Source organism: Armigeres subalbatus, chromosome 2 (genome assembly GCF_024139115.2).
Source record: "Armigeres subalbatus isolate Guangzhou_Male chromosome 2, GZ_Asu_2, whole genome shotgun sequence".
Classification (NCBI taxonomy): domain Eukaryota; kingdom Metazoa; phylum Arthropoda; class Insecta; order Diptera; family Culicidae; genus Armigeres; species Armigeres subalbatus.
The window spans coordinates 268,515,068-268,532,727 of record NC_085140.1 but is presented as its reverse complement, the minus strand read 5'-3'; the positions used below and the strand labels follow the sequence as shown (position 1 = coordinate 268,532,727).

Here is a 17,660-nt window from a genome sequence, read left to right as displayed (position 1 = left end):
ACGCCGGGGTTGCGTTTGGTCTGTAAAAGCGAACAAAAATCGTTTCGCAATCTCGTTCCGACGAGAGAATTAATTAGTCTGTCTGTGCTTTATGATAACTTTCGACCATTGGGTAAATTCTTGATAAATTCTGCACCGATCTGTTCAGAAGAAAAAAAGTTAAAACAATAATAGATATATATTACCGTCTATGTCCCAGTCATTAATCAATTTCCGAAGGGGATCGCCGTTTAACTCAAGAACCATATTTCACCTTTTAATGATATATATGGTGCTATATTCTTCTTGTTGTTTTGTACTTTCCATCCATACCCCTATTCAAAGAGGTTTGATGAATGATAAATGGTACAGTTTGATTTTCTTCGCCAAATTCCCCAATTAGGACATTGGCTTTTGAACATAGTACAACCCAAGACAATGAAAAAGTTTTTGAAACACAAAAAAAAATGGCCGGGAAGTTTTCAAAAATTAGGATACGTGCCGTGCCAGCCAAGGACTGGCGCAACTGACAACAAATAAAAACCAAAATTAAGACTTAATATCCTTGAGCTGAGCACAAATAACAATATAATAACGATTAAATTTGTAAGAGAGTGAATTCTATGCTAATTAGCTTCCAGAATCCCAGTGGAATTTTCTCCTTTTAAGGAATGCGTTAGGTCCTTATTATTGCGAAGCATATCTAAATTATATGATTTAATATTTTGAAAGTAAATATGAAGTATTTTCACATATTTTTTAAGATTTATTTATCAGTTATCACTTCCAATTCATTAGGAAAAAAAAAATTAAATTTAGAGGGTCCAATATAAGAAATGCGTCACTGACCATGATTTTGTTAATTGATTTACTCGTAACAAGTTGCATTGGACGGGCATCCTGTATTAATGTTTCCTATTGAAAACTGGTGAGATCAGTATTGAGATATGTTTAAAAGTTGTGGCCGATTTACTAATTTTGAAATTTATTTATGTTCAATTTAACCTCCACTGGCTGGCACTGTTATTTTATTATGCAAAAGAGTTGATTGTTATTGCTCAATAGTCACGGCCAAACTTTTTTTTTAAATGCACGAGAAAGACGATATTTTTTTTGCACTTCACAACATATGCAGTTTGATTCTTCATAAAAGTTGTAGCGAAAGTTCTCCTGAAAAACTTTGTCGAAGATACCAAGTTCGTAATTTCATTACTTTTGGAGATTTATTGATTTTTATGCCAACAAGTTTTGAACATGTTCGATGTATAAGCACCCGAGCAAAGGCAGATAACTGAAATGATATCAAACTGATAACACGATTAGTTATCCTTATTATCATTTTGATATTTAGCTATCAATCATGTGATCAACTGATAACTGAATAATAACAAATTTTATTATCAATACAAATTTTCTTCTAAATTTCGCGTCGTTCAGAAATGGGGCTAAGGGGACTACTTCTGTTAAATGTAGCCGGCCTATGCTATGAATATTGTGACAAGAACTGTTTCCAAACACTGAACTGAAATTTTCGTCTAAGCAGAGAGTGATTTTCCCTGTTACCCTCGATATCTATTGATTTGTTTATTTCTCTGTCAATAAAGGGATTTACACAAGAGTTAAAATTTTCTTATTTGTTTTATGCTATGCTTATTAACTTTACTTTCATTTCAGGTATCGTTGAATAATGAAATATGTATCTGAGAACCAATAAGGCGTTGCAGTTTATTAAGTACTTAAAATGGCCTTGCAGCTCTCGGAACATATGATCCAAGGGCATGTGCTCATTCAGGAACGGTGAATAATCTTGACTAACCGCCAAGCTAACCGCAACATAATTCTTGGGATCTTGGGATCCACAGTGTTTATATAATTGAGAAGCGGAAATTTTAACTGGAAATGTCGGATAATCAAGAAATTGCAACGATCTAGTATGTTGTGGAGAAAACAATCATGCTCGCACTTTAGTCGATCTAGCAATGGGCTCAACTATTGACAGTTTAAACCTAGGTTTGGACGCAAAAGACAAACCAGAGCTAGATCATCTGCAGCCAAACCTTCAATAGTCGATGTTGAAAGGACGGTCGACGCATGGGAATATTGAGATGTGAAATAGAAAATCCTTTGGAAGGTGTTGTGTCACAGTAACCCAAAAAATATGTTTTAACTAGTCGACCCGGCAAACGTGGCAGACATTGTAGGTTAAAATGCACGTTGTGGACTCGGTACCCATACGAATCCTAATTTTAGTTTTCCACAATTTACTCAACCTTACTCGTGATTTTCGTGATTTTCGCATAAGCAAATATCATATAAACCCGCCGGAAACGATAAAAACATATCTGCAGAAGGAATTAAGTCATAGAACATTGACTGAACTGATAGATTTGAATTTATATAAATAAAAACTACTTGAGGTTGATTTGACTAGCGAGAGGATTCACTTATGGCCGGATTGAGTAAGAGGGAGGGGGCTTTGAGTCATGGCCCCAGGCCCTCACATAAGCGTATGTACCAAAATCAACCTTTTTCATACATTTAGGCTCCCAAAACTGTCGACCCCGACCCTGGATTCGCCAAATGGCAAAAATTTTCACGGATTAATTCTTGCTGGGATCAACAGTGTTGCTGTTTATATATGCATATGAAAACATGAAACGTTTCACTGCGAATTACAAGGTTGTGGTTTAGTTAGAATAAAACTAAAACCGAAATCGATCTACAGCATGGCGCTGCTAGTAACCTAATGATTGACAATTAGAGAGAAAAACTAACCTAAGCCAATTATTTTGCCTATTATGTATAAACCTATTATACTGGAAAAATCAATAAAAGTACGATAAACTGTATTTATTTTAATTGATTACCGATTCACTATTTTAAATTTAATTCGGTTATAATTTTTTGTTATGTTGACTGGTAATTAGACCAAAATGATAAAAACTCTAGCTATCAATAGAACTGGATCATAAAGTTTGTTATTAATAAGTTATTCTACTTTGCTCTCTGTTCAGATGACTGTTATTTACATAAAATGGTCATATGGCATCATGATTTGATTATAAATAGTTTTCAGTAAATGCAAGATTGTAGAAAGCGTATTGCTCTTCTCTTCTGCTCCTCAAGAAAGCGTAATTGGGTGAGTACCTAGAGACGACGCCGTGCAATCACTCGATTCGAGTTCGAATCCCAGTGAATGGCAACATTTTTTTCAATGCGTAACGAAGTCGGCAAAGAAGATTCAACTATTTTGGTCGATAAAACAGTGATGGCTGATAACTAAATTAGTTATTTGAGTAAATAACATGTATAACAAAATGTGTTATCAATTTGGTATCAGTGATAACTTAATTTGTTTTCATGTAGTTATTTCACGAATAAAATTCTGGTATCATTTTTGTTATGTTGGCTGTTAAGTCAGCCAAAATGATAACAAGTTCAGTTATCAATATGTCCGATAACCGGATAACAGAATTTGTTATCAATTAGTTATTTATTTGTGCTCGGGCATACAAGCACATGGAGACGCATGGTGCATTAGTTCATCCTTGATTTCTACCTTGCATAGTAGGAAATGTTTTTGACGAAACATTACTTACATTCGCTTACAACTCTACAGTTCAGGTGTTAATTTATAATTCATTACTTGTACTTTGTTATGCGTATGAGATTGACTGCCACAATTTGCCCCTTGTCAAGGTGCAGTTATATCAAATATAACTAAAAAACAACAATAAAACTGTTATAACTTTTTTATTTTTGAAGCTTTATATTATCTAAAACTTTCTAGAACATGCATTAAATGTAGAAATTAAAGTGAAAAAGATATGGTAAAAAGGAGGTTATCTGCATAAAACGTAAAAAATCTCCAAAAATAACGGAATTACGAACTTGGTGTCTTCGACAAAGTTTTTCAGGAGAACTTGTGCTACAACTTTTATGAAGAATCAAACCTTATAATGTTGTGAAGTGGAAAAAATAATTATTTCTTCTCACTTTTAGGGGGATTGATCAGTAAACTGAATACCTCCAAAGAATCGCATAAACTTACTGATAAAATGTCTCGAAGACACCATTACGCTAAATTGCATAATAAAGATACTATTAATTAAACGCGCTCCAAACACGATTTTAGCCACTGTGCAACGGCGACAGTCGGATCGCGTATGTTTGGGGGAATCTATAACACGGTGAGCTACCATGCGTCCCCATTCTCGTGTGGTCCATATTTGGGAATGGCGTTTGTTTGGCGGCTAATCAAAAACGTTCAACCGGTTGATTTTGCCCTACCACGGTGGAGTGTCGGACAGACTGGAAGAGCTGTGGCGTTGCCGGGAGTGACGAGCCGTAACTTAGAAGTTTGCTAGCTGCAAAAGCTCTAGACAGTCCAGATTGTTGTTTAAAATGTCAAATACAAAATCCCTCCTCAAATAGACGCATCACTGTCGAAGGTTTTCGAGTCTAATCAGTTTGCATTATCAATGAATTATTCCACGGTAATCGTCTGAGGTCAAATCGTAACTGCGTTGGACTCTTTCATTTCACGTCGTCTGAATTTCGTGAAAGGGGGCCCACACCTGCACTCCGCACGGGGCAGCAAAACAGGCGTGTCATTAAAATCTGCAGCGTTCCGGCGAATGAAGCCTAGTGCGGCGAATGCCTTGGCAGCAGTTGTTGCAATATGCTCATTGTAATCCAGCTTGTGGTCAACCGTAACTCCCAGGTATTTTATTAAGCTCTCACTATTCATTTCGTTGCTACACGCAGGGTAAAAAAAGTGTATCTGCGTTCTGCATATGTTAAAATTCATTGAGTTGTATTTCGAATACCTGGTCCGTGATAGAGCCTTCACCTATGATATCCTCGGTACTGCTCCATGAACTCTCTTGCAATTGGTGTTAGTCTACGTCATAAAATTTGTAGGCGGCGTTCAGCAATGTGATTGCAAAGTAGTTGCTACAATTTAACTTTTCGCCCTTTTTGTTGATGGGACACTCGACACCTTCTTTCCATTCCTGCGGCAGAACCTCCTCCTCCTAAATCTTGCTATATACTCAGTGCAGCGCTCTAGCCAGTGCCTTACCACGGTATTCAAACAGCTCTCCCCCAAGGGCTTTGTTGTTTTTTAGCCGGTCAATCTCTTTCAGGATTTCCTGTAGATCTGAAGCTGGAAAACGTATGTCGTGCACGCGTGCTCCCAGGTTCGTCACCATACCAGCCTCGTTTCCTGCCACATCTCCATTTTGGTGCTCTTCGTAGTGCTGCCGCCACATTTGGATCGCCTCATGCTCATTCGTAAGGAGATTTAAGTATACGTCCTTTCACATATCTGGCTGTGGCAATATGGCCCAATGCGTGAACAATTAAACTTCTCATAGAACTTCCATTTGCTATTAACACGGTACAGTTGCTCCGTCTCTACGCGGTTTCGATCTTCCTGCTGGCGCTTATTCCTTCGGAAAATCGTATTTTGTCTGTTCCGTGCCCGTTTGTATTGTGCGTCACTCGTCCTCATGCGGTGTTCCAGTAATCTCGCCCATGCTGCAATCTTCTCCTCTACTAACTTACATTCCCCATCATACTAGTCGATTCTCTGATCTGGGGTCACCGAGCCAAGTGCAGCAGTTGCGGTGCTACCAATAATGGCAGATCGAATGTCTATCTAGTCATCTCCAAGAGATGCTGCACCTAGCTGCTTTTCTGTTGGGAGTACCACTTCTAGTATTGGACTAGTCTACCATCTTCTTCTTCTTCTTATTGGCATTACATCCCTCACTGGGACGTTGCTACCTCGCTGCTTAGTGTTCATTAAGCACTTTCACAGTTATGAACTGCGAGATGTCTAAGCCAAGTTAGCATTTTTGCATTCGTATATCATGAGGCTAACACGATGATACTTTTATGCCCAGGGAAGTCGAAAAAATTTCTAACCCGAAAATTTCCTAGACCGGACCGGGAATCGAGCCCAGCCACCTTCAGCATGGTCTTGCTTTGTAGCCGCGCATCTTACCGCACGACTAAGAAAGAACGTCGAGAGTTTTTAACGCAGGCATACTGCAATGAGGTAGTGGTCGGATTAAAGTTATAAAATGATCCTAAACTTAACTAAACTGTAACTGTTATTTCTTATCATTGTTAATTTATTGTCGATTATTTGTTTGCATATGCATTTTATTTCGCTTCAGCCTCATAGTTCATTCTAGCCTTTAAATACAGTAAGAAACGCTTTTCAGCAATAGGAACACGGCAGGTATTTCCGTCCATCGTCATAGGGGCTAAAACCAACGAAAGCAACGTACATTTACTAGAACTCCACTACAGCAGAACGTTTCTCCTGAGCTTACGATTTGGTACGAATGAGTTTTACAAAAAAGCGTCTCTTTTATTGGTTTTCGAGACTATGACGAACAGACGAAAATACCTGCCGTCTCCCTATTTGTAAGTTGCATGTGACCTTTAGATTCAGAAAATGGCAACACAAATGCCGAAAAGAGTATAATCAAATAAAAAGTTATTTGATGGGATTTCCGAATAATTCATTTACGACAAAGTGGATCTAACGTTAGGCGTATCCGTATTCGTATCACATACTACGTGAACATATGAATAAACACCATTGATCAACGTAAACAACACCTTTTTCCTCGAGAATGTAGTAAACTCGGTATTCAGAATGAACCCGAAGCTTTACGCACCAACCGCCAATCAATCAAATCCAAGCCCACACAGCCTCTCAAGACATTCATATGTTTGTATCTTCCCGCCTTTCTGCAGACTACGACGACGACGTCGAAGACAGCCCCCTGTACATTATAGGGCAGTGGATGGGTGAAAATGGAGCAAAGCAATCAAAAGTTCCATCACCTCTCGGTGCTGTTGTTTATGGCGGCCAAGCTGTGCTGTCTGCAGATGTCGATCGGGGCAACACTAAGCCTCCTACGGCAACCACATGCTGCTAGTTGCGATTGTGTGCGAATTAGTGATGGTGACAATAACAATAACAGTTTGAACGGTAGCTGGAACTATCCGAACGTAGCTAATGGTGGACGAAAAGGTTCCGAGTTTTCCACCGGGCAAACTGATGTGCCAATTGGATTCCTCGCAGGCTATGTTCACTCGAAGGTAAGTTGTTTTTTTAAAGCTAAAAACAAAATACTTGGTAGTACTACATGAGTTATGTATCAACTTCTATCATGCTACAAAAAGGTACAATTAGATCACTATTTTATTGAAACACCAATACACATGGGTTTTATTATAAAATTGCATAATATTTCAAGTAAATTTACTATGATTGTTAGCAATGCAAAACATTTATTCACATATACTGGAAGATCAAACCATTTATTTTGTTTTTTGATGTGCCGCCGTCCTAAACCATTTTGTTTGGTGCTCTGATACTCTGCACTAAATTTAATCTAAATCGGTCAACGTTTGGGCGATGCTAATTTAATTTGAGGTTTAATAAAAAAATGTATAGGAAAATATCGTTAATCTTTATTTCGAAGTTAACTAGCGATACTTTCTTTTACATTTATTATGCAATTTAGCGTAATGGTGTCTTCGAGACATTTTGTTAGTAAGTTAATGCGCTTCTTTGGAAGTATTCAGCTTACTGATCAATCCCCCTGAAAGTGAGATAAAAAAATCCATTTCACAGCATATAAGGTTTGATTCTTCATAAAAGTTGTAGCAAAAGTTCTCCTGAAAAACTTTGTCGAAATCAAAAGTTTGTAGTTCCTTTACTTTTGAAGATTTTTTACGTTTTATGTTGACAACCCCTCAAAAATGGATTCATCATCATATCTTTTACATTTTTTGCATGTTCTAGAAAGTAATTTAATGTTAAAATATGCCGTTTGGTGGCTATTGCAACTTAAGAACTTGAAAAATAAAAAAGTTATAACCGTTTTATTGGATTTTTTAGTTATATTTGATTTACCTGCAACTTGACAACGGGAAAATTGTGACAGTCAATCTCATACGCAAAACAAAGTACAAGTAATGAACTTTAAATTAATTTCTGAACTGTAGAGTTGTAAGGAATGTTTCATCAAAAAACATTTTCTACTATTCAAAGCAAAATCAATCTCCCATCACAAGGAGTTACAAGGACGCACCATGCGTCTCCATATGTTTGTACGCTTATACGTATAAGTTTTTCAGGAGAATTTTTGCTACTACTCTCACGAGGACATATACCTTGCATGTTGTAAATATTTTTAAAATATTTTTTTCGTCTCACTTTTAGAGGGATTGATCATAAGGCTGAATACCCCCCAAGAAGCGCATCGACTTATGTAATGACAAAATGTCTCGAAGACGCCATTACGCCCAATCACATAATAAAGGTACTATTAAATAAACGTGCTTAAAACACGATTTTAATCACCGTGCAATGAAGGGATTCAATGTCACAAAACAAAGGAAAGAAGCAGAAAAAGATGAAAAATTTAATAATTCCTGGTTGTTGGATTTACTGTTACTTGAGATGACGAACTCTATTGATTAAACAACATATTTTTCGACTTTTCCAACTTCCATCAGGCTTGTTTAGAGAGCAATAGCCCGAAGATGTATTATCACCTCCGATGTCATATACCTAGTTTCCAAATACTACTACACAACAGATTTCGCGAAACTGATGATCAGACACTATCCCTTGGTGGCATCTACCAATACTCGATTTATTATCTGCCATTTGACACCATTCATGGCGGGAAATGATGTCGGTTTTCCAGTGTCTGATGAATCCAATTAGTGATAATTGCAGGCAGCCCATGACAACGTGTAGCTTCTGATGCGTCGTCATTGAAAAACACATTAACAGAGCATCGATGTAAAAGAAAGCGCCCAGCCAGAAAATTACTTTTTGGCGAATGTTTTTTTATGATACATCGTAAACAGCAACCGTACGCAAACAGGTGGTTGATGGCAGACTTATAAGTCTTCAGCATTGCTATTTACATCATTAGGTTTGGTGAGGTATTATTACTTATTATTTCGGTTCAATTGAACACCCTTCTTATTCAAACGCTGGGGTTATTTTTTCAAACATTTTGATATTTGGCCACCACTTTCTTTGATTTTCAACAAATCTTTTGGGCCTAATTTAAGCATAATTGGTCCTTAAATACCTTTGACAATAATAGGTCGAACCCTGACAAACCTCATTTTGCCCCCTTGTCTTCATTGCAATTATTATAATTATCCAAATACTAATAATTTTTTTTACACGCGGAACACGATTATATTTTCATGGTAATTTTTTTACTCTCCTACTCCGAATACGGTTTTATTTTTTTTTCCTTCTTCGTGCGTACAATGCAAGAGAAAGGCACCACCTCCGCTATTGTGGAACAGGATAATTGAAGAATAACATTTGAAATCAAACTACGCAAAAAAGAGACAGATACGTTCACCTAGAGGTGAGGGTGTCTTATTTATGCATTAGTAAAGAGACTAACGATGAAACATATCACTGTTTTGGGAATAGTTCCCATTAGTTATTGCATTATAGGGACATCCTTGCATCACTATAAAAACCTGACACCTCAGGAAACCATTTTTTTTATCTTCTTCTTCTTCTTCGTCTTCTATATATAATAATGAGTTAGCATTCCCTTTGAGGCAATATAATTTACGAATGGATGGACCGATTTGGAAGATTTTCTCACTAATCGATTCGTCTTGGACTCTGCTGTGTTTATATCTATGAAAAGATAGAACATTTCACTAGGGAAGATGAAAAATCATTAACATACAATAGTAGAGTGAGTTGTAAGCAAACCCAATACGATGGCTCGCAAATTGAACTAGAGTGCGGCGTCATAAATTTACATTTCCTTTGAGGCAATATAACTCACGAACGCATGGACCGATTTGCAAAATTTTCTAACTCATTGCTTCGTGTTGCAATTAGCTGTGTTTATATTAGAGAAAGGTAGAACTTTTCGATGTGGTAGTTTGAAAACCATGAAAACACATAAAGTTGGTGAGTTGTGAAAAATTCCCACAATCGAGTCAAAATCGATCTAGAGTGCGACACTGCTTACATTTGACATTTGAAAATCAACTGAGCAACCCGGGTAAGGCATGGTCTGATCAGCTAGTCTTCTTCTTCTTCTTCTTCTTCTCTATATGCAAAAATGAGTTTGCATTTGCTTTGAGGCAATATAACTTAAGAACGGGTGGACCGATTTGCATGATTTATGCACGGTTCAATTCGTTCTAGAATGGCCTGTGTGAAAAAGGCATTAATTTTCACGGGAACAGTTCAAAAACCAATAATATGCTAAAAGTTGTTGAGTTGGGAAGAAATTCAAGACGATTTTAGATAAATCGATCTAAAGTGCGTTGCTGGAATATTTGACATTTACAAAACAAAGCTGTCGATCCAGGGCAACGCAGGGTCCGATCTGCTAGTTCTTTTTTATAAAAAATATCCTTTGAGTAAATTCCCTTTTCAAAACTGTTAAAAAAATGTAATGAGATAAGAACTTAAAATAAAAAGCGCATGTCATCGATGAAGCAACCAGCCTGTAAATCGTGAATTGAATATTTCGTCTAATTTAAAATACGTCTATTTTCAAGCAAAATCTGGTAAAAATATTTTGAGAATTAAGCCTTTAGGGCAGCACATGCCATACTCATTCAGTTCTTGCAGAAATGAATATAGAATGCTGTTGAAGCCGTGAGAAGATTTCAGCTCCAACAATTCAAAAGGGCGAAACTGCAAAACTAGCCCACCAGCGACGTAAGAAACCCTTGTTTACAAAAGCAGTTTCGCACTTTGGAAATGTTAGTGCCGATTTGAGTTTTCCGGTTAAGTTATTAGCTTTTCTATAAAGTCTAGTCTGAGTAAATTTCGTTTCTTTCACATTAGAAAAGTAATATTTTCACCCATAACGCACTTCAGTGGAATACTTATAGCTATGCCGGAAAAACTCTTATGTTCTTATTACGCGGCATTCGGCATAACATTCTGTATTTAATTCTGGACATGCTTTCAACGATACCTTGCATTTGGTCGAGTCTTGTTGAACGGTAGCCGGATAGTTTTGTGCGCAGCACGGCACTAGTAAATTTCGCCTTCACCATTTAGGGTAAAACGACTTATTATGGAGGGGTTAAGCACCGTGTCAAAACAAAATTGATCACAAAAATTCTTCGAAAATTACCTTTTGGTCGATTTCCACATTGTAGTAGTTGAATAGGATGCTCGTTAACTATAGTTTCGTAAATATTACGTCAATTGTGCTGAAATTATGTTGTTTTGTTTTTATCACCAGAAAAACAAACTACCGTAATGATAGGACGCAGTTGCCTATCGTTGCGATATTTTTTGAAGGTCAGTCCTATTGTTGCGGTATTGCATGTAATTCTTATGGAGAGCGATACCGCAACAATAGGACCTTAGCACTACCGCAATAATAGGCTCAAAGGATTCAAATGTTTAACGAAAAATGTTGATTTTTCATCGTTTTGAACGGAATTTTGTCAAACAAAAGCTGATCTAGTCGTTAATCCGAAGAGTTTTAGCGTACCCACAATTGATTGCAATGGTATTATATCCAGAATGGACTTCTTTAACACTACCGCAACATTAGGGCATACCACAACGATAGGACGTTTTACCCTACTTAGGTTATTTCATCATCCACTTCGTCATGTTTCAGGCGATATACAGCTTAACTATCCGAATCAATCGATTAATGACTGCAACTCATTTTCATTTCCTTTTGTGACCATAGCCAAACCTGAACTTTCAAGGAGAACTGTTCGGATTTTAACCGAGAAATTTTTCGGAATTGCAAATGATTTTCTTCGGATTTCTACGGGAAATTCATTGTATTGTCCATTAGAAATTGTTCGGAACTTCCACGGTACATTGTTTAAAAAGGGGAAGGGTCGTTTGGCCGTAAGCCATTTGGCCGAATAACACATTAATCCGAAAGTCATCTAGTTGAAACCGTTTGGCCGAATCAGAACCATTTAGCTGAAGCGATATACGGCCGAACAACCCTTTCTGCCAAACAATTATTTCGCCCAAGTTATCTATCCGGTCAAAGAACCAAAGAACGACATTTTCGGTTGTACATAGGGTATCTGTTCCCATATTAATAACAGCCCGTATATTAATCTCAACCGTCGATAAACCAAATAAAAAATCAATTTGATTACAATTTCTCACATCGTATGTACACAATAATGAATAGACCACTTTCTCCAATGTTTGTAATATTATTTAAAATTCTGTTTGAGTAATGTTTTAGTTCACAAGACTCAAATTATTAAAAACAAAACTATAAAACACATTTATTCTCATTTTCCTACCTCTGAACTGTTGATTTGATGCACTGCTCGATTGCTACTAGCAGATCTCATTTCACGCCGTTGTTTCCCACTCAATTTCAAGCTAAAACAAATGTTTCCTTTCAAAATACACTTCACAACACATAGAGCACATCACATTTTCACTATAAATATAATCATATTTGAAAAACTAACGCGATTTCCTATAGTTTGATATAGGTTTACTTCGAACAACGTCTAAATTATTCTTGTCCGTATTCCAAACTATTTACATGGCCTGCAGCATCTGCAAGGGTTGCTACCTAGATTTTTATTTCAAAAATGCTTGAATGAACTTTCATTGTGAAATTCAACTCTTATGTTTGTATAACAAGGTATATCGAAGAGATAAGCTATGACAAACATAAAATTAAACTGATAAGTTGGAAAACTTCAATAAAAACTGGAATTTTGTAATTATATTTCAACTCAAATACAAAACATTGAAGAATTCGGCATCACTGCAATCATATCGTTACGTATACATACAAGTAATAGTGTGCGTATTTTATGTTGGAAACAGTATTGTTGATATAGGTACAGGCATAGGATTAACTGTTTTTGAATGTTATTGAAATAGGTGCATGGCAGTGATGATGTTTTTTAGCTAATTACTTCTATAATGTGATAACAATTTCATTTTTGAAGTTACCAAATTGTTATCAATTAAAAATGACGTTAGCCGAGCATAATTATTCTCATGTTACTTGATTATTGGGTGAGGAATAAATGCATTTCATATGCGCATTGGCTTATTGTTATTGATATAGGAACAGATACCCTATATCTATTTAGGCCGAATAGCATTTTCAGGCCAACGGCCTTTTCTGCCGAAAACGTCCATATCGGCCAAATGACATGCCGAAGCCCGTATCGAGTAAATTACATTTTCGGCCAGTTGGGTTTTAGCAATATGGTTTGGCATAGGGATCCTATTATGAGAGATATGCAAATACTTCTCCAGACGATTTAGCAACGCTGTTACCTTTGTTAGCAAACGCTTCCAGCACTTGCCGCAGCGCAAAATGTTGAAGCATTATCACTAAAATAAAAGTGCAATACAAACAGGCGAAACACGATACATAAACTATATTACTTCTACTTGCGAAAGTAAAACAAATTGTTTATTCGATGAAACTTTTCTTAAAATCTATACCTCTCAACCTCGTCTCAATCTGCAACAATAACAACGTTCATTTGGCTCACGTTTTGACAGTTCTCAATGCTCGATTGGCTTACAATGGCCGTTTTCGCATATCTCTCATTATAGGATCCCTAGTTTGGCAGAAAGGGTCAAATGACATTCGGCCAAACAATTTTCGGCTTTGCCGCCTTTGGCCAAACGGCCCTCCCGCCGTTTTGCCGGAAGTCATTCAGCAGCAAGCAAATAAGCCAATTTTCACGAAAATTCTTCAGATATAATGGAACGTACACACGGTCAAGCAGTTTGACCAACATTGACTCCACCTCTCGTTTATTTAAACATCCATAAAGTTTTACCAACAGTGACACGAACAATCAATTTATTCGACCAACAATATCACACACGAACGACCGAAGCGCCAACTTGAGCACCAACCATCGAAAAATATATGAGGGTTTGTGCAACTTCACTACAAATGCTCAAACATGTTCGACGAACCTTGACTCCACCCCCGGCAACTCAAACCAAAATCAAACCGTTTTAATTTTTTCCAACCGAGCCGCCAACTGTCAAATGGTTGTTCGAACAACTTCACACACGTTCGAACAAAGCAGCAACCGAAGCGTTTTCTGGGGGGCGGAGTCAATGTTCGTCGAACTGCTTGACTGGTGTGTACGTTGCATAAGGCACCACAAGATGCAGTCACATAATTGTTCGCAAAGGGTATTGTTCTTGCGTCAAGCTGTGCCCCACCATGTAAAAGGCCAAAGGCCACCGAAGGGGCGGTTACCCTCCAATAACTTTTCCGAACTAAATCTATCACATGTTGTGCATATGTATAATCGAGTTTCAGACATAGTAACTATGCCGTGATCGATTCCCTTATTTCAAAACATTAAGGTAACTGCTGTATATTAATAGATATCGAGAGCTACAATAGCGGTACCCAATCAACAAGAAGTTCAGATTTTACTTAAATTTACTCTTAACCGAACTAATTGGTTCACTATGGTTCACATCAAGTTCCAAGCATCCTTAACGGAACTTTAAAGTTCACTTTTACGCTCCCACCATACAGAAAATTACTTAAAATGAGAGCTGATTAAGCCCAAATAGCCCTTCTTATCCGAACTTCTGGTTGCTTGGGTAGTTTCCTAACAGATTTTTAACTTTCAGCTACAATTGGCATATTGTATTTAATTTTATAATTGCGTCGCAATTTAGCAGTATTAGGGATGACTTTAAAAAACGTTGAAGTACTAGGTTCAAACCATTTGAACTTGTCCATGATACCTAAGGGCTGTCTCCGTTTATACCTTCTGATGAAGTAGAGAAAGTAGGGGCCCACCTAAGCCTAGCGGTAAGATTCGCGGCTAAAAAGCAAGACCATGCTGAGGGTGGGTGGGTTCCATTCCCGATGACAGTCTAGGCAATTTCCGGTTTGGAAATTGTCTCGACTTCTCTGGGCATAAAAGTACCACCGTGCTAGCCTCATAATATATGAATGCAAAAATGTTAACATGGCTTAGAAACCCTAATAATTGTGGAAGTGCTGAATAAACATTAAGCTGCGAGGCGGCAATGTCCCAATGGGGGATGCAATGGCAATAAGAAGGAGAAGAAGAAGTAAAGAAATCTTCAGTTCCACGTACCGTGCTTCCACCAAGTCCATTTTCGTCGCCGTTATCTTCTCCGATTGTTTCGGTCTGAATTGAGTATACATTGCCCCAACAATAGGAGCAAACGTTGTTGTGAGCCGCACAACCTTGGTGAACAGACGCTTGATCAGATTTGCACCTCCTGAGAGAAGCAAACCCTTCTTCTTCTGTCAACAGCATACGACGTAAGCTCCCTTCTAACTTGATAAGGCTGCTTGCAGGGATTGAATCCTAAAGAGAAAGAGCAAGTCTCTCACTTATCATCTCTGTATACATATACGATATGTAGCATACCGCGAGAGACTTTTTTCGCAAGCTGTCATGATTGAGAACTGATCTGGGAGGCTATACCCCATGATGAAATACTTTTGGAAAGCTCCAAATGCGGGGAGCACTGGCTCTGATGATGCCAGGCGGGTGCTAAGCTGTCAAATATTTGTTGCCTCCAATCGAGCGAATGCCGACGGCACTAACACTACGCCGTAGTCTATGAAAAATAAACACTGCAGTGAGTGAGAATGTTCTGAAACGCACAAAGTTTGGATAATGCAAGAAACAACTGTTTCTGCTCAGCACAGAGTTTCTTTTACCAACATAATTCTAGAGTGCTTTGAGAATAGGTCGTATGTGCAAAAGAGAGTCTCTCTTTGCCTCCATTCTCTTTCGATTATTACAGATCTATAATAAAGTTTACTTCAGATTTCTTGGCAGATATCTAAAGATTATAGCTTTGTCTAGCGTTCTGAAGTGAAAATGTGGCAAAATATGCAAAACTAGCTTATGTACAAGCGAAAGAGAGCGTGAACGAAGAGAGCCTCTCTTTTGCACATGCGACCTATTCTCAAAGCAATCTAGAATTATTTATCTGCATATTTCGCGTAAGGAATAAAGTGAAAACACTACATATTTACTGACTCTCTCTTGTAAAAACGGTAAACAATACAATTTTTTACAAATACCACCACAATTTATGAAAGTATATGAGCATTAGGCTTTCAGCGATCGTGTACGTACACGCACGTTTCACTCACACTTTTACTCGGTTTGTTTGCAACCACGAGCAGCTGTCACGGCAAAATCAAATGGGATTGTTTGCAACCACGAACCCGCTTTCGTGTTGGTGAGAAATGTCGGCGAGACCCTAATTTTGACATTGGAGTATAAATTTATGCGTCAAATGAGAGGGTACTGTCACACTTGCCAAACTCCATATCAATACAAAATTTTCAAAACGACTTATCTGCTTTTGTAAACAAAGATTCAAAAGACAATTTGACGAATCTGATAACTCTCCCACGCAAACCAACACCATCAATAGATAGGTGAAGGATTGCGCTATCTGTTGGTGGTGTTGGTTTTCGCGGGAAAGCTATCAGATTCGTCAAATCATCGTTTGAATCTTTGTTTACAAAAGCAGATAAGTCGTTTTGAAAATTTTGTCTTGATATGAAAAAAATCCGTTGTCGCCCCTCTGGATGATGCATTTCAACTTGTTCTACACAGCTGTGCAGTAGCCAACACGAAATGAGCGAAAACAAAGCGAAAAGAATCACCATTTTTCTGGGGGGGCTGCCTATCCGATTTTGTTTTTTCGCACTTATATACAAGTTTGATACATTTATTATCATGGCTTGTTATGATTCGGAACAGTTTTTGCCTCTCTTTTATCTTTTTTTGTTGTTCGTTTTCTTTTATCGTTGTTCGTTATCTTTTGAGAGCGATTTCTGCAAACCCTGGCTGCTTGTATCCCAGCCGGCACCACGTGGATGTAGAAATAGGAGTTGCTAATCAGGAGACCAACCACCACCTAATGGAGTCCATTTTATTTTTTCAGGTACGTGAAGTACCAATTATGCACCATGCACAGCATTACACCGTGTCAAATTTTGTTTAGCTGTTCCCCTGTATATAGAAATGTATTTAAATAAGTTACTTTTTATAATGCAACTAAGTTAAACAAGAAGGATAACATAGTTTATATTTATTGGATCCTCTTTTAAATTCATTTACTGTGTTTCCTTAGATTAAAATAAAATCTCGCAAAAAAAATACAAATTGTCCACAAAAATCGGAAAATTGGCTGTAAAGAAATCAGGGTAGAATCAATAAATAAATATAATGTTTAACTAAATAATGCAAAATTTATAATGCATAAATAATAAAAGAATCCAAGAAAAATACTTTTCAGCTTAGCTTAGTTTTGACTGACTATACATATCTATGGTTGCTACTTCGTGATTGACCAGAATCAGTGAAATTGCACAAAGGATCAACTGAATAATTGACTGGGATTGTTCAAGCATCCTCAGTGTACAAGTTTCAGTGACTCAAAAGTATAGATCGTCAACAATGGCTCCGGCCACGTCCTTGCCAGTTAGGAAAAGGGTAGGAATATTAGTAGTTGTTTTTTGCTATTTGAAGCTTGTGTTTATCTCTGCTTTTCCACAAAAAAAAAAAACACAGGAAAGATTATCAGTTAATCGGAAGGCATCGTTGGATCTGGTTTCACTCTGATAAGTGATGCG

General features: G+C 37.5%; 1 protein-coding gene across 1 annotated transcript in view; it reads left to right on the top strand.

Moving 5' to 3' along the window:
• Positions 1-17,660, top strand: part of LOC134212205 (guanylate cyclase 32E) — a 101,884-nt gene that overhangs the window by 20,907 nt on the left and 63,317 nt on the right. Inside the window, exon 2 of the mRNA XM_062689854.1 lies at positions 6,754-7,101. Coding sequence (XP_062545838.1) covers positions 6,814-7,101 — 288 coding nt within the window. The 5' untranslated portion in view covers positions 6,754-6,813. The remainder of the gene's footprint in view (positions 1-6,753; positions 7,102-17,660) is intronic.